Source organism: Engraulis encrasicolus, chromosome 24 (genome assembly GCF_034702125.1).
Source record: "Engraulis encrasicolus isolate BLACKSEA-1 chromosome 24, IST_EnEncr_1.0, whole genome shotgun sequence".
Classification (NCBI taxonomy): domain Eukaryota; kingdom Metazoa; phylum Chordata; class Actinopteri; order Clupeiformes; family Engraulidae; genus Engraulis; species Engraulis encrasicolus.
Genome location: NC_085880.1, coordinates 29,189,451 through 29,214,023, shown reverse-complemented (window position 1 = coordinate 29,214,023; position 24,573 = coordinate 29,189,451). Strand labels below are relative to the sequence as shown.

The 24,573-nt window shown below is 42.1% G+C and overlaps 1 protein-coding gene across 4 annotated transcripts; it reads right to left on the bottom strand.

Moving 5' to 3' along the window:
• Window positions 1-485: 485 nt before the first annotated feature.
• tp53bp2a (tumor protein p53 binding protein, 2a) lies at window positions 486-22,909 on the bottom strand. Of its 4 annotated transcripts, none has more exons than XM_063191088.1 (20): window positions 22,516-22,909; window positions 22,235-22,323; window positions 20,476-20,623; window positions 19,424-19,537; window positions 19,061-19,131; window positions 18,494-18,595; window positions 17,715-17,889; window positions 17,231-17,412; window positions 16,324-16,488; window positions 13,703-13,771; window positions 13,226-13,409; window positions 9,880-9,978; window positions 9,622-9,767; window positions 5,802-6,195; window positions 3,857-4,722; window positions 3,110-3,247; window positions 2,700-2,833; window positions 2,325-2,491; window positions 1,871-2,070; window positions 486-1,239 (listed from the first exon to the last, which is right to left on the bottom strand). In XM_063191088.1, exons 2-20 carry the CDS (start codon window positions 22,241-22,243, stop codon window positions 1,198-1,200), a joined length of 3,405 nt encoding a protein of 1,134 aa, XP_063047158.1. In that variant the 5' UTR covers window positions 22,244-22,323; window positions 22,516-22,909; the 3' UTR covers window positions 486-1,197. The 4 variants fall into 4 exon arrangements, with proteins under 4 accessions (XP_063047158.1, XP_063047156.1, XP_063047157.1 ...); XM_063191086.1 differs by having other exon boundaries at window positions 9,622-9,770; window positions 22,516-22,908; XM_063191087.1 differs by having other exon boundaries at window positions 5,802-6,192; window positions 9,622-9,770; window positions 22,516-22,907.
• Window positions 22,910-24,573: the final 1,664 nt, after the last annotated feature.

Here is a 24,573-nt window from a genome sequence, read left to right as displayed (position 1 = left end):
CAAATAAACCCTCTAGATCTAAGGGCCTGCAATTGAGGATGTCTGCACGAGTCTTGAGTAACTTTTAAGGACTAGTAGCCATCTGTGATTGACTTTACCACTCATGCACTATTAGTTTAACACTCAAACTCCTTGTACATTTTCCAAATGTTGCCAACAAAGAAGACTTAGATAAAAGTTCATTCAGATTATAGAGAGGCTGTGAAAAGTAAAGAGGTATTCGATGGCATAATAACTCATACAAACAGCAATAGAATGAATGGCCATGGATGTGAAAAATGATATTCCCATGTTCCCATATTACACAGAGCTAGGAAATGGGTCTAGAGCAAAAAATGAAACGTCAACAGCAGCAACAAGGTGAAAAAAAATATTGGCATCATTAGAGAGTAGCAGTGAAGTGAAATGACATCATCGAGCATCAAGTCACCCAATAATCATCATTGGTTATCCAACAACATGCGTCCAAACAAAAATACATAAACTCTGGAACAGAACTTTCTTTTTTTTAATATCAAATACTAAGATCATACATAAGGAATGTGACAAAAATAAATCCATACTTGTGAAAGAAATGCTATATAAGTGACCTAGAAAAAGTACAGATTTAAGTCCTTAAAGACACATTGAATTATGTACCAAGAAAAATCTAATCTTTCACCAATCCCTGTCCATAACTGTCAACAAGTCACTGATCAGGCGAGTACATTTTTTTGTCTATCCATCATGATAGACATACACTCAAAGCTCTTTTCTAAGTACAATGTGCACACAGCGAAGGCACATAACTAGTGTGCTGATATGAATGTGACAAAGCGTGAAGGAGGCCACTTGTTAATCAATTCGGCACAATACGTTTGTGTGATTATACAGATTTTCTTTTTTGTAACTTGTGATCAGCTCTAATAAATGACAGACATTTCCAGAATGCAAAGAAATCAATGATACATTTTTTTTCAAAAACTGCCTTGATTTGTCGTGTATAAAATGCTTTGGATGAGACCAAAGAGTCAGTGATTACAAAAGAGTGATAGATATATTTTTTCAAATGGAAATCCTTCATATATTTTGGTATCACTATACTGTGACGGAACAGTGTCCTCAGAATGTCGATGCACAGATAGAATCCTTCAGCGGCCTAACAGAATCCTCAGCAACAACTTAGGCCTGTTGTTTTACTGGTAGTGTTCACATCTTTTAGGCGAGACTCCTCTGCCGTGGCTTTATTCTGGGATATAACTGTAAAGAACAAAAGATAAGAGTTAGAGAGATGGTAGATGGAATTGATGTAATTCTCCTCCACCAAGGTGATGAAGGAAGAGTATTGTCTCATCAGGACTACAATTGCCATTTTCTAGCACCATGTTCTGCCTCTTCCAACCATACTAGAATACCATTCCAGTACAGGACAAAGCAATAACAGTGTCCTAACAAGACAGACTGTCAGTGAACTGTATTTGGGTGCAGTACATGGCTTTAAACATTAAATGTCATCAAATCATTAACATATAAAGGAACTTAAGTTAAACATATGTGGATATGTTTATAAAATGTGAATGTTTGTGTTTTTACAGACTTTACTCAACTATGACGTTAAAATTATGTGGATTTGTTTTTTTTTGCTTTTTTTTTTAAATCAAATTTCTACACATCATCAACATAAATGGGTGGGGAATACAGAATCATTTCTCATGGGATTGGCTCTTAACCTGGTAAATGAGTCATCTTTTAAAAAAATATAGAGTATATGTTTTTCCTTGTTTTACACGAAAGCTTATCTGTTTCAGATGCTTTCAGAAGGTATTTGTGTAAATAGAGACTAAGAAAACTGGAAAATGTGGAAATAGTGCACATTTGACTTGATACTCACTCCCAGTAGGTTACGGGGTACGTAGCCCTCTGTGTTGCCGATTCGAGCCCACCACCATTCCACTTCGTCCTCGTCCTCACGGCGCACTACAGTCATGCAGTCGCCCTCCAGGAAGTGGAGCTCGTCGCTGCTCTCCTGGTCGTAGTCCCAGAGACCGTAGACCACGCCTCTGTTCATGATGCCCATCTTCTCCTGGACACCTGTTGACATTGACCAACGACTCAAGGTTATAGAACACGACAATCCACACACAGCAGTATTTGACTGAAGATTTGGCCAGTGGAGTGTTTTGCGTATACCACTGCAATCATCTGTCACAACGCCACATTCTTTTACTTGGTTCCTACAAGTTTCCAAGACCAAAACCAATTGCCAAGTTTCACAGCAACAATGCCAAATCATGACAGCGATATAAGACGTCAAGCTGGAAATGCATCTGCAAAATCTTACTCACCATAGAGAAACTGGGAGCACTGCGTATAACCCTCCTCCATCTCTTCACATTTGTCAGCAGCAGTTTGCATGTCACTGTAGGTCATGGCAAACACAGCAGCCCCAGACTCCACCAAGAACTTACAAACTTGGACATTGTTACAAGACGCTGCACAGTGTAGGGGCGTCCTGTAAAAGAAAGGTTTATATGCACGTTATTATTGAATGCAGCTTTTCCTGTTCATGCCCATACCTCCTTGTAATGAACAGTCATTTTTCTAACTTTTAGGTCAGATCTAAGCTTAGGTGGGATGCTCATTATCTAGGTCAAGTCTCGATGTATATTTTTGTGCAAAAAATGAAAAAAAAAAAAAAAAAAAAACCAGACGCCACTCACCAACCATCACTGTCAGCTGCGTTCACATTAACACCAAACTGTACCAAGAACTTGACTATCTCTGTGTGGCCAGCACAGACTGCGTTATGAAGAGCAGTGATCCCTTCATCGTTGGGCTGACTGGGGTCCTCAACCTGAGTTAGGAGGAAATGCTTTGAGAAATGAGGTTTTCAAGATGTATTTGTGCCTTAGCACAATACTGTACACAAGGAAACCTCGGGAAAAAATATTCACTGATTCATTGAAACTAAAAGTACATAAAACATGTAGGTAATATGTCTTTTCACAGAATGCTCAATGTCTTTAGGTGTACCATCGACACACCACTTTGCTTGATGAATTCAGCTCAGTCTGTCTGTTGCAATTCTTTTGTTTGTCTTATTCACATGATGTACAAAAACACGTCTTACCTCATAGATGATTCTTTGGACCAAGTCAAACTCGCCCTCTAGAGAAGAGTCCAGCAGAAGAGCCAGCGGGTTGAACTTCACCCTCATGTTGTGGTCAATACGCTCTGATCCAGCTTTCCGTAAGTTTGTCCTTTTACCCTGCAAATCCATTTGGAGACGTTCAACATTGACTCAAGTGCATAAAACTGATAACAACATCTGGATTGGATCCAAACCATAATGGCCATCTTATACTCGACTGCATAGCCATATTTAAATGTTATTATTTAATATCCTGTAACCGGTACCACATCATTCGCACTGTTTTTAACTGAAAGCAACACTTTTCCCCACATTCAGCATGATAGGCAGAAAGCCCTTCAAAATCACTGAAAACAGAAAATAAAACACATGGCTTTAAATGAGTGACGAGTGAAGAAATTAACTTAAGCCTGCTTTAGTGGCTATGCATCTACGTATACACTATGGCCATCTCTCATAAGTACTGCAGTGTTTCCCACAGAACATTTAGTCAAGGTGGGTGGGGAGATAGCCGTATCTTGGACATGCGACTACCATCATTTCATATGACATGTACATTATATGCATCATATGAAAAATTACATGAGATTCCCCAAAATCTTTGTTTTTTCAGTGGACCTATTAAGGTGGAAGTCATTGTGACTGTGGCTACCTAAACTATAAAGTGCTGAGGGAAACCCTGTACTGTACATGTATAGTAGTATTAGTAGTCGTATACAAACTCACAGGAGGCAGGGTAACCTGGCCGGTGACCTCTGGTGGCTCCATGCTGATCTCCGTCCCCAGGCCTTCCTGGTCCTGCCCCATACCAGCGCCGCTGGGGTAGGGGGGCGGCGGGTACGGGGGGAACTCCTCCAGGAAGCCTTCAGACGATGGAGGTTGAGGCTGCAGAGGGGACGGCTGCTCCTGCATGACCTGCGAAGGCGTCAGAGGAAGCAGGGAAATGTCTGGACGTGGTGCCGGATGAGCCGGAGGAGGCGGGGGCACAAAGTCTTCCACTTCGGCCTCGGGAATAACGGAGGATGACGACAGCAACACTACAGGTGGGGGTGGCTCCAGCGAGGCCTCTGGAAGCACGTTCGTGCCACCGCCGTCTAGGGGAGACAGCTCCACCACGGATGACGCTGGAGGCACGACCGCGGAGCCCTCTCTACCCTCTTCCACTACGACACCTGGCGGCGGGTAACCTGAGGGCTCGGCCACCGTGGTCTCCATGGCGGCCAGCGTGGTTTTTTGGTAGAGCAGTTTCTGGATGTTGGGGCCGGCGGGCCCCTCCGGCTCGGTGATGGAGCTGCGTTTCTTCAGGGGCCGCGGAGCGTTGTAGAGCTTCTTGCGCAGGGCCTCCAGGTCCACGTCGCTCTGGTGGCGGTACGGGTTGGAGATGAAGGGTAAGAGCTTGGTGGGGCTGAGGGGTCGCGGGATACGTTCCGTTTCCTGGCCACCCTCTGGGGCCCCTGCGGTCGGGGCTGGTTGAGAGGAGCCGTGATCCACCTCTGAGGGGCTGACGCCACCTGGCCGATCCAGGTAAGGGTTTTCTAGGTGCTGGAACGGAGACGTCTGGGACCCTCCGGAGATGACCGGCTTTCCATACACTGCAGAGAATGGAGTTACGACGTCAAAAGAATTGTATACTGCTCAGCCAGAAAAAAAATCAGCACCATGAAAGGGTGGCACATTCTAATATTTTGTTGAACCACCTTCATCTTTGATCATGACACACATTTGCTTTGGCATTGTTTTGATAAGTGTTGTTTTTGACCAAGATCTTACATCTATGCACAAAGTCTTCTTCAGCACATCGCAAAGATTCTCCATTGGGGTTTAGTCTGGACGTTGTGGTGGCTAATTCATGACTAAAAATGATGTCTCATGCTCCTTGAAACAAGCTTTCACAATTTCAGCCATGCCATCAGCAAGAAAAAAAGTCCAATGATGGAATAAACTGGTCATTCACGACTGAATATTCAGGTAGTCTGCTGACCTCATTCTTTGAGCACATTCTGTTCCCGAATCTAGACCTCAAAACGGATTTTAAAGGGGGCGGTGATGCCAATGATTAGACCTTTCTTAAACAGCCTAGCATCTTTTCCATAACAATGAGATGCATGCCATCACATGGTTATTTAAGAAATAAGAAGCAACACATGGCACCAGGGTGGGATATCATTTTCAGTCATGAATTGGTCACCCGGGAGTCCAATCCTTAACCCCACTGAAACTCTTTGGGATGTGCTGGTGAAGGCTTTGCACAGCATTTATTTATTCATGTATTTATGTATTTATTTATTTGCACATGGCGAACGCCTCTTGAGATGTAACATCTCGTTTTCAGTAGGATCCCCAAATTCAGCCTTTCATCAAGACAAGACAAGAAGTAAAAAATGAATGCAACACTGTAAGGAAATAATTGAAACAATTCCACAGCAGAGTGTGACCTTTTTTTTGGCTGGGCACTCTATATCTTTCACATTCTTACACAACTGATATCAATAACATACATAAGGCATCACATTCATACCAATATTCTTGTTTGGCTACCATGCCCATAGCAATACATTTCACTTCAAGCTGAAGCCAGTTTTCTGACAGCGGTGTCGTTTTGCTGTGCGGTCAGCAGTTCTATATAGCCCTTCTTTCATATTGTGAACGGAGAATAAATACGGCAACTTACTACTGACAAAGCTGTTGCTGTTGTTGCGGCCCTGTGAGCGCGCCAATGCCCCCTGTACCCCCGGCTGGGCCGCTTCGCCGATGTACATCTTATAGATGTAACTGGCAGCTCCAGACTGTGGCTTCGGGAGGGTTGGGAGCTCTGGGGTGAAGGGGCGAACGGTGGCGGCTGGCGGGGGGTCCTGCTTTGAGGGCAGGGGAAGGGTGTTGCTCTGGGAGGCTGCGGCTGGAACAGGTGGACCAGGAGGCGCTGACTGGCTGTGACCTTTGCTGGGTAACGTGTTGGCATGGTAGACCTGCTTGCCGTACAACGCCTGGGCGCCGGGAGGAAGGTTGACTTGTCTGGGTTTGTTGGGAACCGGAGGAGGAATCTTCACCACCCTTCCAGGCACCTGCTGGCACAACAAGATGTTTTTTTCCCCCTCTATGTAACCACGTACCGGTACATCACATAGTGCTGCACGCACACACGCATGCACACCTCTGATACCCCAAGAAGTCCCATTTGGTTAGCGATGACAGGGCTGCACCCCGTTACATTTAAAAAAAAAAAAAAATGTATGACTTAATTTACAATAGGACAGTGAGAGAGTGACTGGAAACGAGTGGCGAGAGAGAGATGGAGAAGGATCAGCAAAGGACCCGGGCCGGAATCGAACCGATAGAGCCACGGTAGGGCCAATTAGGTACAATTTAACACATTGACACACTGTTTCCGGAATGTGGACAGTCGATTGCCAGCAATCTAGACAAATTCAAGTACAAATACACTCATAAACACCAATTGCCAAACATGTATGATCAATATTATGGAGTTTAAGTGGAAAAATGTAAAAAGCATAAATAACAAGATAAATAGCAAGTGGATAAGGATATTATGCAAGTTTGCTTGTTTAAGACTTTTTACATATTCATCAATAATATATAATAACACGTCAGTTTAGTATTAATGTTCAACTTTCAATTTACAGTCTTATTTTCATCTTACATATTACACTCTCCATTTTCTGCAAAACCTTAACTGATCTTGTATCCATCAACCCATTTCTCATTTTGGGTCATTTCACGTGAAATCAGACACTTTGGGATCCGACCGACATAGATTTCAATCATACTGGCTGTGCCTGTTTAGTAGCGAGGTAGCACCCCAGAACTGCATTTGTGTGAATCTGACACCAGTATTAAGGGAGAAACAGACTAGCAAAGGTTTACATATGAGGGTAGGACACTTTGCAGTCAGCCTTGATTGTATCAGTCAGTGTAAGTCACAAAAAGATGTCTGAGGTGTTGTTTGAAAGCTCTTTTCTAGCTCTACAAATTACACACACAGCATGGAATACAACAACCTTCAGAATATGAATTATGATACATTTAAAAATTAAAAGCTGAATATCAAAAAAAGGTATATTTTAAAATGATCGGTTTCTTGTCTTAACATAGCCTGTAAGGCAGGGGTATTCAATTAAATGTCAACGACGGCCAGTTTTTCAAATTCCTCCCAGTAACTTAAAGGGGCCGAACTATACGTATGTATTATTATGGTTGCCAACTGTCAATGAAAAAAAATATGGGAGTCTTCATTGAAATGGAGGGTCTGGGGGTCCTCCCCCAGAAAGTTTTGCATTTCTTAGATGTAATTTCCTGCATTTTAACGTCCCCCGTCCCATTTCAGCATGATAACGGAACCCATACTTTTGTCTCTTAATTCCAAAAAGCAATTGTGTATTTCAGGGGGCTTGTGGGGGCCCCAGAACCTTGCTGTCCAAGGGCCTCATCTGGCCCCAGGGCCGCCATTTGAATAGCCCTGCTGTAAGGTCATAAACAACACCTGAAAAAGGGGTGTTTGGTTCTTTATTCATTTCAGTGATAATGGGACATAAAGGTTGAAATGAGTTGTAATGACGTAGTAATTGAGTAGTGTCAGGGACAGGACTGGACTGGCCACCTGACATAACAGGCATTTTCCCGGTGGGCCCTGAACCCTCGTCGGCCCATATTCCAGGTACTCAAAAACTACACAGCTTCTGCCCATTGTCACAGTGGAAGCTAGACAATTTTCAGCATTCACATGAGGCAAGGTTGAAAGAATAAGCTCAGTAATTGAATTTTCTAAATGTTCAAGCATCAAAGGGTATGTTGTAGCCAGGGCTCTAAATTAACACACGCCAACCCGCCAAACACGGGTGAAAATTAATTTTGGCCGGTGGAAAAAAATACCTACCCGCCCATTTGGCTAGTAGCGCCCGAGTAGCCTACAGTAAATTGTGAACGGTAAACGGCTGCTTGTATGAGGAGCAGAGGAGGAGAACGGGCTGTCAGAGTAGTGTGAGCGTAGCTGTCAGTTGTCTTCTGAAATGTTTTAAGTCCTGGCGCAACTAAGTTGGAAAGCCCACGCCATCGGAAAGAAGGGCAGACCTTATGCCCGTGCGAGTAGGCTACGTGCGCTACGTACGCTATGGAAGTAACAAAGGAAGCGAACATTTCCGTGATATTATTTGCTTTTAGTTAAACATAGCGTAGGCTTCTTGTTATTTTGTTGCGCATGGTAGAGTAGAGCTCCTGGAGGAAATAATGGTGGCTATAGCATCATACTGTAGGCCACATAAACACACAATAGGCACACACGACATCATATCCATTATTGCACAACGTGTGTGTGTGTGTGTGTGTGTGTGTGTGTGTGTGTGTGTGTGTGTGTGTGTGTGTTGACCTCTCCTCTCCTCCTCTTCTTTTCCTCTCATCTCTTCTCCCTCCTTGGAGTGTGAGGTTTTGTAGTGTTTGGCTGTGTGTTTGGTTTAAAGGTCTGTTGTGTGTGTGTGGCTGGTGATTCATTGTTTTCAGAGGTAAAAATAAGGTAAAAATAAAGCAGAAGTTAAAAAAGTATATATAATATGCTTATTATAGACCTAGTATGTAGGCCTATACAGTAGTGTTTATGTGTTGTGGAAATTTGAATAAAATAACCATAATAATAATAATAATAATTAAAAAAAAACACAACTAGCCTAACGAATAGCCTATTTTGGCAAGATTAAAAAATGGCTAGTTGAACTTCTGTTTGGCTGGTAAGAAAAAATGTCTACCAGCCAAATTGGCTGGTGGTGGAAAAAGTTAATTTAGAGCCCTGGTTGTAGCTGTATATGATGGCAACTAGTGGCTAGCATGTGCTGAGGAATGTATGCCGAGCACTGGAGAGGTGAAACTGAACTTCCTGCATCCTCATGAACCATCTCCATCCTTTACAAATGCCGATAGACATGCTGTCATGTGATATTATTACTATGGTATTATGGTATTACCATATTATTACTAGGCGATTTGTATGATGCCATATTTTTGAGTCCCATTATCTCTGTAATGAATAAAGAACCAAACACCAGCATTTCAGGTGTTGTTCATGACATTGCAGGCTATGTTTAGACAAGGAACTGGCCATAATATAAGGTTTTTTTGTATTCAATTTTTTATTTTTCAATTTACGATAATTCATATTCTGAGGGTTGTTGTATTCCATGCTGTTTGTGTAATTTGTAGAGCCAGACAAGAGCTTTCAAATAACACCACAGACATCTTTTTGTGACTTACACTGGCTGATATAATCTAGGCTGAATGCATAGTGTCCTACCCTCATGTAAACCTTTGCTAGTCTGTTTCTCCGTTAAAATTGGTGTCAGATTCACACAAATGCAGTTCTGGGGTGCTACCTTGCTACTAAACAGGCACAGCAAGTATGATTGAAATCTGTGTCGGTTGGGTCCCAAAGTGTCTGATTTCACGTGAAATGACCCTTTTGTGTAGGTGAACATATGCTGCAGTCTCACCTGCCCATCCCTCATCAGATCCTCGCTGCTCTGGTTTTTGCGGAGGGAGGCGGAGGGCATATCAGTGGCAGGTACCTCAGTGGATTCAAACATTGAGAAAGGTCGCACCTTCCTGTCCTGTCCACCTCGCTTCTGTACCTCGCTGTCTTCTATTCCATAAAGGGAATGAAATAATTGTAAAAAAAAATCAAGGTCCAGTTTATAATTGTATACAAGGTTATAACAGAGGCTGTGTCTCTTCATGCATTTAAGACTTACCCTGCTCTTCTGTGCTGTGGGTATTGGTCCTGGGGAGGGGGGAGGTTGTCCTCGCACTACTGGGGTCTGACGGATAGCCCATCTTTGGTGGCTGGACACCTACAAGTATAATCAGGAAAAATAATAATCCATCAGAACACTATCAGTTTTAGGACCAAAGAACCATCTAAAGAAATTATAGTTCATAGTGGATCTCGTAAGCATTGCTTTTACTTCCTTACTGACCTTATGACTCTACAATCTCTGTCTATCTCTTCTTCCTCTGCCTTCCTACTATTTCTGCCTCTCCTCTATACCTCTCCTTTTAAATCTATCTCTAACAATGTTTTTTTCCCATTTGTTAAGCAAATTGAGTTACATGCCTTGTATGACACAGTGCTATACAAATACAATTATTATTATTATTATTATTATTATTATTATTATTATTATTATTACTTCCACACCCTTCATGGCGATTCGATTCCATATCGATACTTCAGAATACTCCACGATTTGATTCATTTCAATTCGATTCCAATCAATGGTTCATATTTTGCTTATGTGTGAAATGTTAAATGAATCAACAAAAGCCGAAACATCTGCATGTATTTAATTTGAGGGGCATCATTATTATGGTTAGTATTATTATTACTGCATGAGCAAAATAAAATGCCTTACAAAATGAGTGCAATAATTAAAATAATCTCTTGTGGAGGAAGCAATTAATTGTGGACTGTAGGAGCGATGCATCGATTATTATTTACACCCCCAATAACAAGAATTTTAGTTTCTCTGTGGGTGCATTCAGGCCGTCAGGGAACCATGCCAGTGCCCGTTCCTGTACCTAATCTAAAATTGTCTGATGTGTTCACGCTGAAAATCTGAGAGAACAGTAACAGTAAAGATGGTTCTAAGAAATCTAAGAAATTCTAGTTCAAAGTGGATCTCGTATGCATTTCTTTTCCTTCCTTAACAAGATTTCTAGTTCCTCTGTAGGTGCGGTCAAGCCATCATGGAGCCGTGCCAGTGCCCGTTCCCTCATCTAATCTCAAACTGTCTGATGTGTTTACACTTAAAATCTGAGCGATTGGGAAGATGAATGTTGGTTCACATTGCGAAACAAATACTTGTTTTTTTTCTGCAAATCATGATGATGATATACTGTAGAGGTCAGGATGTTCATCCGGGTAACATGGGCTGACATGTGGTACATCATGAAAACAAACATACAGTGCACATCAGCAATACATGGGTTTTTTTTTGTTTATAAACACGGTGTTGTGAGGAGGGGCAAGCCACTGGCAGCCAACCGTGTGAGCTAATTTTTTGACCAACAGTGGTTTCCAACAATCAGAGGTTGAGTTGTGCGCAGCCAGGGTTACGCAGAGGGGAAAACAAAAAAGGAAAACCCATGTATAAGATGCGCACAACGTAAAAAGAAAGATGGAACACAATAACATAAGCACCTTAATCTTAGAACACCATCAACATTAACATTTTGAGCATGTGCATACGAGAGCCCCTTCAAAAACCGGTCTGCTCTGAGACCCAAGGAAGAAGAAGGCAGAAAAAAACAGCACTTCACATCACACAGATTTTCTTGTGCATGCTCAAAGTACACCACAGTTATGTTTACAATATTTTCTCACTGATCAGTGCCATGATACCAGATACCATACTTGATGGAATTGCTAAACTTGAAATTCCTGAAAATCACAAGTGAACATCTTGGGTTCAGAAAGTTCAAGTTTTGTCACACATTTCATTCAAGCCAAATTAAAGACTCAACTGGCCTTAATAACAAGCCAAGTGTACAAGCTGACTAATAGAATGTTTGGCCTTAAAAGCAAAAGGCAGCAGAAACTTCACTTTCTCAAGCCGGTTTTCCACCTTTGCTGGAAGCAAAAACACACAGAGAAAGCACACACTCAGCATGAGAGAGTTAAGGCTGTAGACAAACAGCATTTGTCTTGGCAACCAAAGACGACCAGCAGGATGTGAGGCAACAAAGACAGAGAACTCACTCAAGCAAGCTGCCAAGACAAGGAAAAAATAAAAGTACCTTTCCTCTTTGCCCGTAACTCTTTCAAAGGTTTAAATAAGAACAAAGCCTCTACAGAAAAAAAAAGCGAGAGGCGACATCACATGAAATTTGATGAATGGCTAGTGTATTAAGCCAAAACAACACCCTTAAACATCACTTCAAGCTAAGGAAAAAGTCAGTGCCAAAAACATCACTTCATTATTTACATTTGGAAGCTTTCTGTTCTTGCTGAGCCATGATTTCTATACAATTAATTGCCATTAAACCTGCTAATGGAAATATTTGAACACAACTTAACAACAGACTAGTTGAAATAAACCAGCAACTGTTTCAACCACTGCCCTACAGTGCTCACACAAGCAAACCAAGTACATCAACAGAATTACAGAGGGCAAGACAATATGAGTGGCCCTATTGTGAATGCCATCTGACAACAACAGAGTGGCTGTTTGTGTTCACATGAGCTCTTTTTTGAAAAGGCTGCTTTAGACGACTTGCCGGTGGCAATTGACAAGTCTGCTCATTTAGAGGTTCTGAGCACAGGATGAGTGACTTCTGTCTCCTACTAGATCATTCTGAAGTAACTCAGGATGACTGGAAACAACCTTTTGCAACAATAGAGTAGTGTAGTATTAACTACTTACAATGTACTGTATATGTATCGAGAATTGTTTTAGGTTTAAATCTCAACAATGCATGCCTTCTGGCATATCACACAGGGTAAAAATGCATCAATGGCGTAATCTGGTGCACCATATACGGTAATCTAATTCACTCAGTCCGACATTTTATCACACATTGCAAAAATGTTAAAACACAAAACAACAGTGTACAGGCACAGTGGCAATACTTTGTTCAGATTAAAGGCCTTAGACCTTAAATGAGAACAAAGGTAGGTAGGGAAACACGCAGAGAGATCAGAAACACTGCAGCCACTTCAAGCCCTGCTACCTTCAGAGCTCAGCACCACTTCAGAGCTGATGCTATTGGATGATGCAGACGAGACTCCACCACTCAATGCTCCTGTTGCATGTATGAACAGCCAAACGACAAGCTTGAGTCCATACTACCGTGACAGTAATGTTGTTATTTTGCATGCAACATGAAACACTTCTAACAACTAAACCATATACACCAGCTTATACTTTTGCAATGTCTGCCACACACGTTAATAGTGACCAAATGTTTAATGTACTGGGGGTAAGAGCAGAAAGAAGCATTCACAGTTTCTTCTAAATGTGGCCAATTCATATCAACAACAACAATGGGCCAATCGTCATTTGGTGCCTGTGGTAAAACAATATTGTCCTCCTTCCCTACCTGTGGACTTGAGCTCTGGAGTGAGCCCGTCAGGTAGTGGCAGGGTGGAAGAGCCGTCCAAGTAAGCGGGCTTCACGAGGATATCATGTCGGCCGTGTCCTCGGGGCATCGTGGCGGACTGAATGTAGGGACCCACTGCTGCCACGCGAGACCCAGGGGCCGGCTGCTGAACATCCGTGGACACCTGCACAGCGCACAGATAGCATACACACAGCAGATCACTTTAGATGAATTGCTTTGCTTCCAACGCTATGCATACTACCCACATTTTCCCAGTTATTTTATTAAGTGGGCTTGCTCCAGCAAATCCCACTTACTGTAATGTCTAAGTACCGTTTATGATGCTTGCTTATCTTACACAAGTCTGGAAAATTGAAAACGTATAAGCTCCTAGGCCTTTCGAGATAGACACCGTTCAAACACTAAAACGACCGGCTCGGCTTGGAGATGTAATGTTATGGTATTGCGTGTCCGTACCTCTTTTTTGTGACTTTTGGTCCCCATAGAAAACAATGGTGGAAAGCTCTGATGGAATGTTCGTACACTCTAAGAGACCAGAGGGTGACAAAAGTTTTTCAATCATAAAGCGTCAACACTTTCACCTATAAACTTGGCTGTTAGAGAGGCCTGGAATATGACTCCAATCGGTGAAAATGCCAAATGCCAACTCTGTATATATCTCTCTATACATGGGTTCTAAATTTTGTTTAGACTGCGCGAACCTAGCTGCGGACAACTCAACCTCTGATTGTTGGAAACCGCTGTCGGTCAAAAAATTAGATCACGTGGTTGGCTGCCAGTGTCTCCTCATGACATCTTGTTGATAAACATTGAAAACCCATGTATAGTTTTTAAATGACAGCAACTTAAAAATCACTATGGGATTTTCCTATTAATTTGGAAGTTTGTGTGTTAACAGGTCAGCACATAGGCCTCAAGAAGTTTTTACTGAAGTATTTAACCTATAAACTTGGTTGAAACGTTGGTAGAGGTCTGGAATATTTTTGGAGGTTTCATTTGCCAACTCTGTATAGTTTTTGAATGACAGCGATTTAAAAAAAATATACACTGGAATGACTCAGCAGTCTGCTTTAACAGCACAATACTAACGGTCAGAAGCCAAAACCAGAACAGGTGTTGCACACAACAACAACCTATAATCGTTTTAGTAAAAAGTCTAACTCTGGTTCGCCATCTTTAATTTGTAAACAACATCAAAAAAGCACATGAACGCAACACACTTGTAAATACCACTTCGCAACTAGATAATATCTACTTCGGAAGACCACATGAATGCACCATAATTACACCCAGCTGCTTGGCTTTATGGCTACGGTGTTGACTTAAAGATCAGGAGGTTACAAGTTTGAATCCCACTCTGACCCAGATTGCTTTTCAGATTTTATTATATACAGTGTTCCTTAGCAAAGTTAAAATAGTATGCATTAGGGCTGGGTATTGCAGCCAAGTTCCTATATCAATTCGATTTCGATTCTTAGGGCTTTGAATCGATTTATCACGATTCAATTCGATTCGATTCATTCCGATTCGATTCAATCCGTTCCCTTCTTGGTACTAGGATTTCCCTCAAAAGATGCTGTTGCCTATTTTTATATAAAAATGTCAAAGGGCTGTGACTTGACAGTGTTAACAGATTGCTAATTTGTAATAAGTAGGCCTAGGCCTAATTGACTAATACCTACTGGGTATTTTCCATAGACCTAAATCAAACAAAAAGAACAAAAAGAAAAAGAACCAAAAAAATGATTTTGTGCCCTGTGAATCGATTATGTGAATTTTAAATGATATCGATCGATTATCGATTATTTTACCCAGCCCTAGTATGCATGTTATTTATTTTACTAGAACTGCTCAGCTCTGGCCCAAAACGCAAGCCCACTTTTAGTATTTTCTGTGAGAATTCAATCTAGTCACAATTTGTTTTAAAAGTCCAATGAATAGCGTGGAATGGCACAAATACAAGTATTGACCAGGTAGAAGTTACAAGACACAAGGCAAAAGATATTGTCACATACCCGGAACTCATTCATTCACGAGCAATGAAAAGTTTTGGGCTCAAAAAAGTCCCAAAAAGAAAAAGAGAGAGCATATATCTTGTCTATTGCATTTCATGGCAGTGGTGTTATTTTCTATGGCACAGTACTAGAAATGGTCCAGTATTCTACTGCTTTTAAAACTGTTTGGTTACCCATCGAGCTGGTTAGGAAACTGTACAGAAGGGTGAAAGCCAAGCAATCTACAAGTCCTGCTCATTAAATGTGTTTAAACTCTATTCGATTTGATGAGGTCTGCAACATGTTAGGGAAGAACTTTCTGAAGAATAACTAATGTACTCATGTCTATGAAATTGATTCAATGACAGAATCCAATGACACAATAAACTGTAAATAACAAATTTTAGTAAAAAAAACAATGGATCAATTTGTCAGAGGACTTTTTAAATTCCTCCAGGGCCATGTGACTGCAGCCCTGAGTATTAAATGCTGCAAAGTTGGGGTTTGGTTTAGTGTAGAAGAGCAACTGCATTTCATCAGAATACGTGTTGACTAAGACGATAATCTGCTCAGGGGGCCTGGAAAATAACCGAATGCCTTTCACTGCATAGCACTGATTAAGAAGCAAGAATAACACCCAGCACCCTGCACTCTGTCGCTATTGCCTATGTGAAGTGCAGAACTCATGTATATTTAGAATATCCGGACGATATAAAATATCTTAAGACATGGCAACGCTACAATGATGTAGAAAAGTATAATTACGAGTTGGATTTCAAAACAGTAGATTTTCAAAATTTTGAAAGCATAGCAAAGCTTATCAGCATAGTTTAACCCTCTATATATCCCAATAGAATGTTACGTAAATGCTTCTGATTCCTTTAAGTAGTTAATGCTAGTCACATCTATATCAAAGATGAGAGAAAAAGTTTAGGATAATCAGCTACAGATTAGTATGATACTAATATCATACAGTACCAACAATACATTTGGTATAACGCCTACTTTTGGTGTTTCAACGAGAGATACTTCTGTATACAACCTGTAAGAATAGCAAGGTAACAGGCCATATTCTGCACTCACGGGAAGGTTTTCTTTCTGTTGGAGAGCTGCTTTCTTCTTCCAGAGACGTTCTCGGAGCTCGCTCACTCGCTTGTCCATGGCGGCCACCTCTTGATTGCGCTTGTTGAGGTTCTCGCGCTGCTGCTGCAGCCTGGCATTCTGCTCTTGGTTCAACTTGTTTCTTAGCTGTTTGGAAAAGGCACAAACATCTTATCAAACTGTCCCCATCACAGTAATATGCTGCTCAATAATACATAGGACTCAAAATCACTCAAAATACATTCACATAAATAAATTCATACCAACCAACCACATAGTTGGCTTGAAGTGCTTCAGCCTACGGATAAAACCGCCTCTGCTCAAACTGCACTTGTTGTATTCGTGCACTTAACGCTGTGGGTCAGAAATCGTAGCTGCTCTGGAAAAGGACATCTCTGTGGATGTTACGCCACTTATGGCAATACCAACAGATGGCAAGGGCAATACCAACAGATGATTTAGAACGCATTTGAAACCATCATAAATTACTGCTAAGGGGTTAAGTTTCACTGCAATATCACTTTTGGGTGTGTTTTGCTACAATGCAATGTTTGTAGTGTTAGGTGTAGACCTCAGCACAGCTGCCAAACATCAGTCAAGTAGTTGACGATTGCTATAGATACATTCTATCAGCATTGATAGAATTTTTATCCGGTATCAAGATTGTAACAGTTTTGACAAAAACATTTGAGAGACATGCATGCAAAACGATGTAATTGCATGCCGAGCGACTGATCGGAAAGCAGGGTTAAGTTCCAGAGTATCAATGGCCTCGATTGCTGGCACTATGGGAGCATTCCAAGAACAGAGTGGTAGTCACTATGTTAACAGTATTGACCAATTGACTCATTGTTCCCCAATGTTTCCCATTTGTTCCCCTTGATTTCACCTGCAACTCTTTGTATAGGCTGTCCAGCTCGGCGACGGAGCTCTGGTTGTTGTGGAAGGTGTCCATCTTGCCGTTCTTGAGGATCTCAAGCTGCCTGCTGAGCTCCTCAACCTTGGAGACAGCCATCACCAGCTCTCGTTGTTTCACCTGGAACAGGCTGTTCATCTGCTCAATCTCTTCCACTGTGATGTTATTAAAGACATAAATAAAAGAATAAATGAGTACAGAAGGGACTACACCATCAGAACACCAACACATATTCCATCTCATGTGATGCACACCAAGCTCAGAAGTCACTACACAATCGCAACACCATCAATAGACATTTTCCAATTTGTTTGAGCGAGGACATTTACAGATAAATGCAATGTAGGACCAATATAGTGTGGCATATTAGCGCAGTACACCACACTGCCCCCTACTCCAGATGAACTTAACCTGGGTGTGCTTCTGAACCCTCCACCTTGTTGCTATGCTAACTCACCCAGCTTCCCGTTGCTGAGGCGCTTCTGCTCCACCTGGCCCTTGAGGGCGCGCACCTTCTTCAGGCGGCCCTCCTGCTTCTCCACGTTCTCCCTCAGCTTCTGGAGCTTCTCCTGCTCCAGGACCTGCTGCTGCTGCCGTTGATCCTGCTGCTTCAGGTAGCGCAGACGTTGCTCCTGAACAGAGATTTTTAAAGTTTTTTTTTTGGGTCAACTGAGAGCCATGTACACTTCAACCCTCACCTGCACTCAAGATTAAACTTTCATCTTCCATGAATCATCCAGGATTCATATGGAAGGGATAGCGGCCGATGAGGTGATTGGTTCCACAACGTTAATGACGGCTGAGAACTCCGATGACGTGTGCAGCACAGAGAAGGAGTTGCCTCAGCCAAGCCATTAACTTTGTGGAACCAGTCGACCTCGAAGGCCATTATCCCACTCATCTGCCGTTAGGGTAGGTTTAAAAAAAAAAAAAAAAACTATTGCGGTCTGTAAAGTTGTAGGAACCATGCCAACTGTACCAGAATCTTGTGAGCAAGATAGACGCATCACTACGAATGTGTGAAATGCCGACATTGTGATTATTTAATTTTACCGTCGGCATTCCAAACGGAGATTCAATGCGCGACTAACTTAGTCGCATACTTGATGCTTGACCGGTTCCACCGAATTAATTGTCACCCCATCAGCCAATAAGAAAAGAGAATTCCGTTGAAGGCAGATAAGACTGTGTCAGCCCTATCAAAAGAATACACATTTCTTGTGAGGCTGCATGTACCCTGGAGGCCAGGAGCTGCTGCTGAGCATCGATCTGCTGCTGCTGCCTAGCTGCCATCTCCTGCAGCTCTGCCAAAGTCATGTCCATGCGTGGAGCAGTCACCTGCACAGTAGAGTGCAATAGTAGAGGAGCAAACGAGAAGAGAAGAGAAGAGAAGAGAAGAGAAGAGAAGAGAAGAGAAGAGAAGAGAAGAGAAGAGAGAAGAACAGAACAGAACACTTACTTGCTGGCAAAAATGACAGTAGAACTGCATCCCTGATTGCAAGATTAGTACAAAGAGTGTTACACATTACCTGACTATCCACAAACTTTATGTGTTACACATAGTACTGTATTTCATCATCATTAGCAGTACAGACCGTACAAATACAAATTACTATATGTGCATCACTTAGTTACATTTTCCCTATCGAAATGCATGACCACAGTACCAACTGAATGCACAGTACACATGACAGTCATAATGCACAACAAGCATATTCCAAAAGCTAGACCTCAGGTAATTCTTAACTAACTCAGGTTAAGAAGAACCAGGGGAAAACATTTAAACTGCAATTGATGACTTACCCCATTATCCATCCTTCTGTCCAATGAACCCTTCATTCCATTCCTCTTGTGCTCAGAGCTTCTAGAACTCCCTACAAGAAACAAGGGAAACAAATGTGTGTTAGCTACTACAGCAAGCACTTTTGCTGCAAAAATGACTCATTCCAGGACACCAGCAATAGGAGCAGTGGATACATTTCTCAGGAAGTATATGCAGACAGATAAGTTCTATACACAGACAGAATCGACAAATAGACAGCTATTGGAAGTTCAAATGCTGCAGTATGGGTCTATAAATGCCAACAACTGTCCATCACTTCACATTAGTCTAATCCTGTAAGAAAAGAAGGGGAACAGGGGGTGCATTATCCTTGCTGCACTGACCTGAGCTGTAGCTGGGTGCTCGGTTGTGGCGCAGGAGGAAGCGCACCTCAGCCCTCTGTTGACCCCAGGACTGCAGCACATCCAGCATCCTCTCTCCCTCAGCCACGGGACGCTCTGCAGACACACACACACACACACACACACACACACACACACACACACACACACACACACACACACACACACACACACACACACACACACACACACACACACACACACACACACACACACACACACACACACACACACACACACACACACACACACACACACTAACCTTTGGTTTTCTAAAACAATCAAAGCTGTACTTGGAATTTTCATCTGTAGCCATTATTTAAAGCGTTTCTGTGATTAAAAACTTATCGACTGGGTGTTGATAGCAATTCCAGCTTTCAAAACAATAATGTTGACATGTGTGCTGACAACATGCTTTTACTACCATACTCTTGTTAGCTAACTAACAAGTCATTCGCAAATCACAAATTTTGTGGGGATCTGCAAAATCAGACCATGGTGATGCAGATATGAATGGTGAACATAAAGGGGGAATGCAGAGATGTTAAAAGGAAGTAAAGATGCATTCTTTCGCCGCTGATTTACAATTATGCCCTGAGCCAGCGCCTTACTACGTGCAGCGCAGATGTAAAGGCAAAACAAAAAAATTGCATGTGGAATTTAATCTTTTTTGAGCACCACATAGTAGACGGAAAGGGGAGGGAAAGGGCATTGTGAACACATGTACGCTAAATCATTTATGTGGGTGTGAATGTGGATGCATGTGTGACTGGACAAGTGTAGACCTGTATGTGTGAGTGAAAGAGTGAAAGAAGGTGTCAGAAGAGTGAGTGGGTCTCTGAATACATGCATGTTGATGCATTACTGTGACGATGAAAGTACTGCTATTGCACAGGTCAAATCGTGCAAATATACAATGTGATTTATTTTGTGTATTCCCAGGTGAGCATAGTGAATTGATTGTTTATCAACTTAACTAGTTGAAGTATTAAAAAAAGATCTATTCATGGCGCGATAAATGACCAATAATTCACCTGATCCACGCCACATCTCTGCCAGGTGGCAGTCTACTTCGCCCGGCTCCTTGCATAGCTCGACCACATCACGACACATAGTGTCAGGAGTGATGGGCACCTCTGTGAAGTGTTGGTCATTGTTGCTGAGGTACACGGTCAAAAACATCTGCAAGAAAACACACAAGCATATAACAGTGTTATTAATAAAAAATAAGACTTTTCATCTGTGCCATCAACCCATAAGGTTGATAGCTGCAGCCGCAACCTTAAATGGAGTTATTCTACAGGTGGTGTCCACAGACTTCTGCTTTTTCATCCTTTCTGGCTGATTTTTTCATCACCCGTGTGCATTTTGACAGTTTCACCCCCCTGTAGGTACCACAAGGCAGTTCCTGTCACCCACTGAATTTGCTCAGGTAAGGCTACTGATCCAAGATAGCACAACAATGTGGAAGTCATGGATAAGGCTGTCAGACTTGCAGCCCAACAGGCATAAATGCATTTTTTTATGTGCAGTGTGCACTTGCGTGCTGTGTCACAACGACAATTGGAGTTTCCCAGGTGGGCTTTTATTAATTTCAAGAAGGTTTGCCATGTCCCCTAGCACAGTGTCCAGAGCATGGAGATACCAGGAGACGTGCAAGTACACGAGGGGACATGGAGGAGGCCATAGGGTCTCAGTGGCGGGATCGGCGTCTCATTCCTTGTGCCAGGTGGCACAGGAAGAGCATTGCCAGAGCCCTGGAAGTTGTTAAAATGCTAGTCCGCCACATACAACGTGACGTTCCCCACTTGCAAGCTCTATTCCTGGGCTTGAAAAGTGGGCATGGCACCCAAACTTTTGGAGGACCTCCTCTCCAAAACCGCTAGAGGTAGGATGCTAAAACTTGTTATTCTCCCAGTTTATATCAAAAGGGACCTGTACATGAAAATCTGGGAAAAGGAATCGGGTCACCTGGGAAGAGTGTGTGATTTGGCATGGAATTACATAACTGGTGTGAGGGCCACTCCTATATAAACAAACAGACGTCACTGGCATTGACTGGAAAAGCAGAACTAAACAAATGGTATTAGATAGCCTATATGCTCATTTAAAGACTTTGAACTAATGTAGGCTTTGTCCTAGCTATTTTTCATGCAATACATTACTCTCCTGGATCACGGAGGCCACCAGCAATGTCACTTATCACCCTGCATACACACATGTACTATTCCAAACACCCACACCTGTATTACATAACGACAGCCTATCAGCACTAGAGATGTGCCCAAGTTTGTTTACAGCTGTCCACTACAGACAGAGTGAAGTGCAATTGATCCAACATAAGAAAAAAAATCAGTCTGATTTTGAGATAAAATGGGCCTAAAGCATTCACTATATGAAAAGTCTAAAGATTTCTAAAGATGAGTCCTCTGTATCAAATGTAATCCTTCATTGATTCAATAGAACGTTTGTGTGCATGTTTCTGATGAATCTCGTGAAGGTGCAGAGCCTTCGTTCAGTGATGCGATTTCTTTCAGACAGCAATAAATAGAAACAGATTGAAATTATCTGGTTTTCAAACAGCAATTCCAACAGATCCCATCTGAAATACGTGACAACGTGTCATGTGTGTAGTAAACTCGCTAGGTAGGTGGGGTTTTTCATTGCTTCATCATCGTTAGTCATTATTTCAAGTTCGTCTGTTGTTATTACGGTGCGGTTAGGAACATCGAGTTATACCACAGGCACATCGAAAGTTTTTAAATGCATGCAAGTTCGAAGCATTAAACTCACCGGCATCATCTTGGCGGTTAAGTTTCTTCTGCTTTTCCCAGACGAAAAAGATCTTTGATCGCGCGGCTCCCAGGAAATCTTCCTAATTCCTGTAATCCAAAGGACTTTCGTTCATATGCGTAGCAAATGAGGAGCGAATTAACACTTGGTTAACTGAGGAGCCCTGACATGGTTAACGACTTGCATTTAAATAAACATAACAGAAATAATGCGAACGAGATGCTGAAAAACACAGCTTGACCGAACACTTAAACAAAAGAGTATTCCCGTAAAATATTGACCTGTTGCACTGAAGAACTACGTGACTTTCGCCAGAAAAGTTTTCCAAGGAAGTTCTCAGGCTAGCGACATATAGCTTCGCTAGCTATCAGCTATGCATCTCGGTGACGTTCCAAGTTTTCTCAGCGTCTACAACTTCAGCATTTTCTCATCTGGTTGGTTGTATCGATTTTCTATCGTGGATATAGACATCCACAATCAAACCCAAATCGATCGTTGTCAAACATCAATTCAATTATGTAGGTAAAGCAACAAAATGGACGAGAGGGGCACTTCGATGAGAATCAACAAGAACCTGTTGTCCGACCCAGTGACGTTGGAGAAAATTCATCCCTTTGGAATTTGGGCTCCGCCTCTAACACCCCTGCATGAGGGAAATGAACAGCAAAATTTGTATTGGGGCCTCTCTAATCCAGAGGGCCCACTGCTGGTCAACACACTGTACAACAATGCCCTTTTGACATTTTAAGGTTGTGAATAGCATTTATTATCGTTGGTATGTTCTGATTCACATACAGCCTAAATAAATGAAAATGACAGTAACTGAATGGCTGTGTAAAAGATATGAGGAACAGCAGCCCACAGGAATTGAGGTTCTGAAACGGAACGCTTCTGTTGGCTGAATCTTTTCTTTTCCATTCAAGATATCTTGCTCAACAACAACAAGAAAATCATGTAGGCTATACCTAGTATGTACCTATACTGCCCTACAATTTCAGAACGCAGTATAATTCAAAATGCCAAACTGAGAAAAAAGGCTTTAAAGTTTCCTTTCTGTCCACGCGACTGTGTTTGAGGTAAAGTGGTGATGACACTTCCATATAATACTTTTTTAGGGTGAAAATTTATGCACACAAGAAAAAAGCAAAAAAAACAACATTCTCATTACTTTTTAGCTGAAAAATCATTATACTGCGCTCTGTTGTGGTATTACTGTCTACACCAAAACCACGGTGTCAATGGAGAAGTGCAGTATAAAAGTGCAGTATCGCATTATACTGCGTTCTTGGCTAGTAGCCTACCACGTAACCTACTAAGACCACAAAGCGCAGTATAATCAGTTTTTTGCGTTTTTTTCCGAAACGGGACCAAGTTGGGCCGAAAAATTTTAACACAAGAAGAAGAAGGTATTTTAAAGCCAATTTCCGGTCTAAACCCATTTTCGACCATTTTCAAGATACTGCGTTCTGATATTGTAGGGCAGTATACAGAGGAAGCTTGTTAAAAAGAGCCTGTCAAAGAAGTAGAGAAATATCACCAAGCATTTGCTTTTTCTATTGCTCTAGCCTATCACTTCTCACAACGTTTTTGGGTGTTGAGACCTCAGGTGAGTTTACCTGAGAGCGGTCAGAATAGAACAGCCACACATGTCCAAGGTGAATTATACATTTTTGGGCATGTCCTATTTAAATCAAATCAAATGTTATGCCTAGGCTAATATAGTGGTAATTCTGGTAAATCTGAGCCTCCATAGCCTATAACAGCGGCTCTGAAGTGTTGTCATTAGGTCTATGGTCAATACTGCCACAGGCAAGACTGCTATCTTGCCAAAAAAATCAACCTCAAACCTCATATGCCTTTGGACATAGGACATAAGAACGTTGGTGTTTATTCTGAAATGTAGAAGTAGATGATTGTCATTGTATTTCTGTTATGCTGTAGGCCCTACATAGGCCGGCTGGACAGGACTGGGAGCCAGTAGACCAGGGGTGGGGAACCTTTTTCATTTGAGGGGCCGCTTCAAATTCATCCGAAGGCAGTATAAATGCTGCGAGGGCCGTATTATGAACACAAACCAGGATTTCCCCCTGCACTTTAGGCCTATGAAGGCAGTCACCTTTAAAACAGACCCCACCTTCTCCAGGTCCCCTGGATATAGCTGAATTGTATTGCAACTGTATCTTATAAGTTTCCTTTACAAAATATGTCATATTTCATGTGAAGCTACATAACATTAAAACTATATCGGGGGCCGGATAAAACAGCTTAAAGGGCCGCAAACGGCCCTCGAGACACATGTTCCCCACCCCTGCACTAGACTGTAAAGGAGGCACTGCACA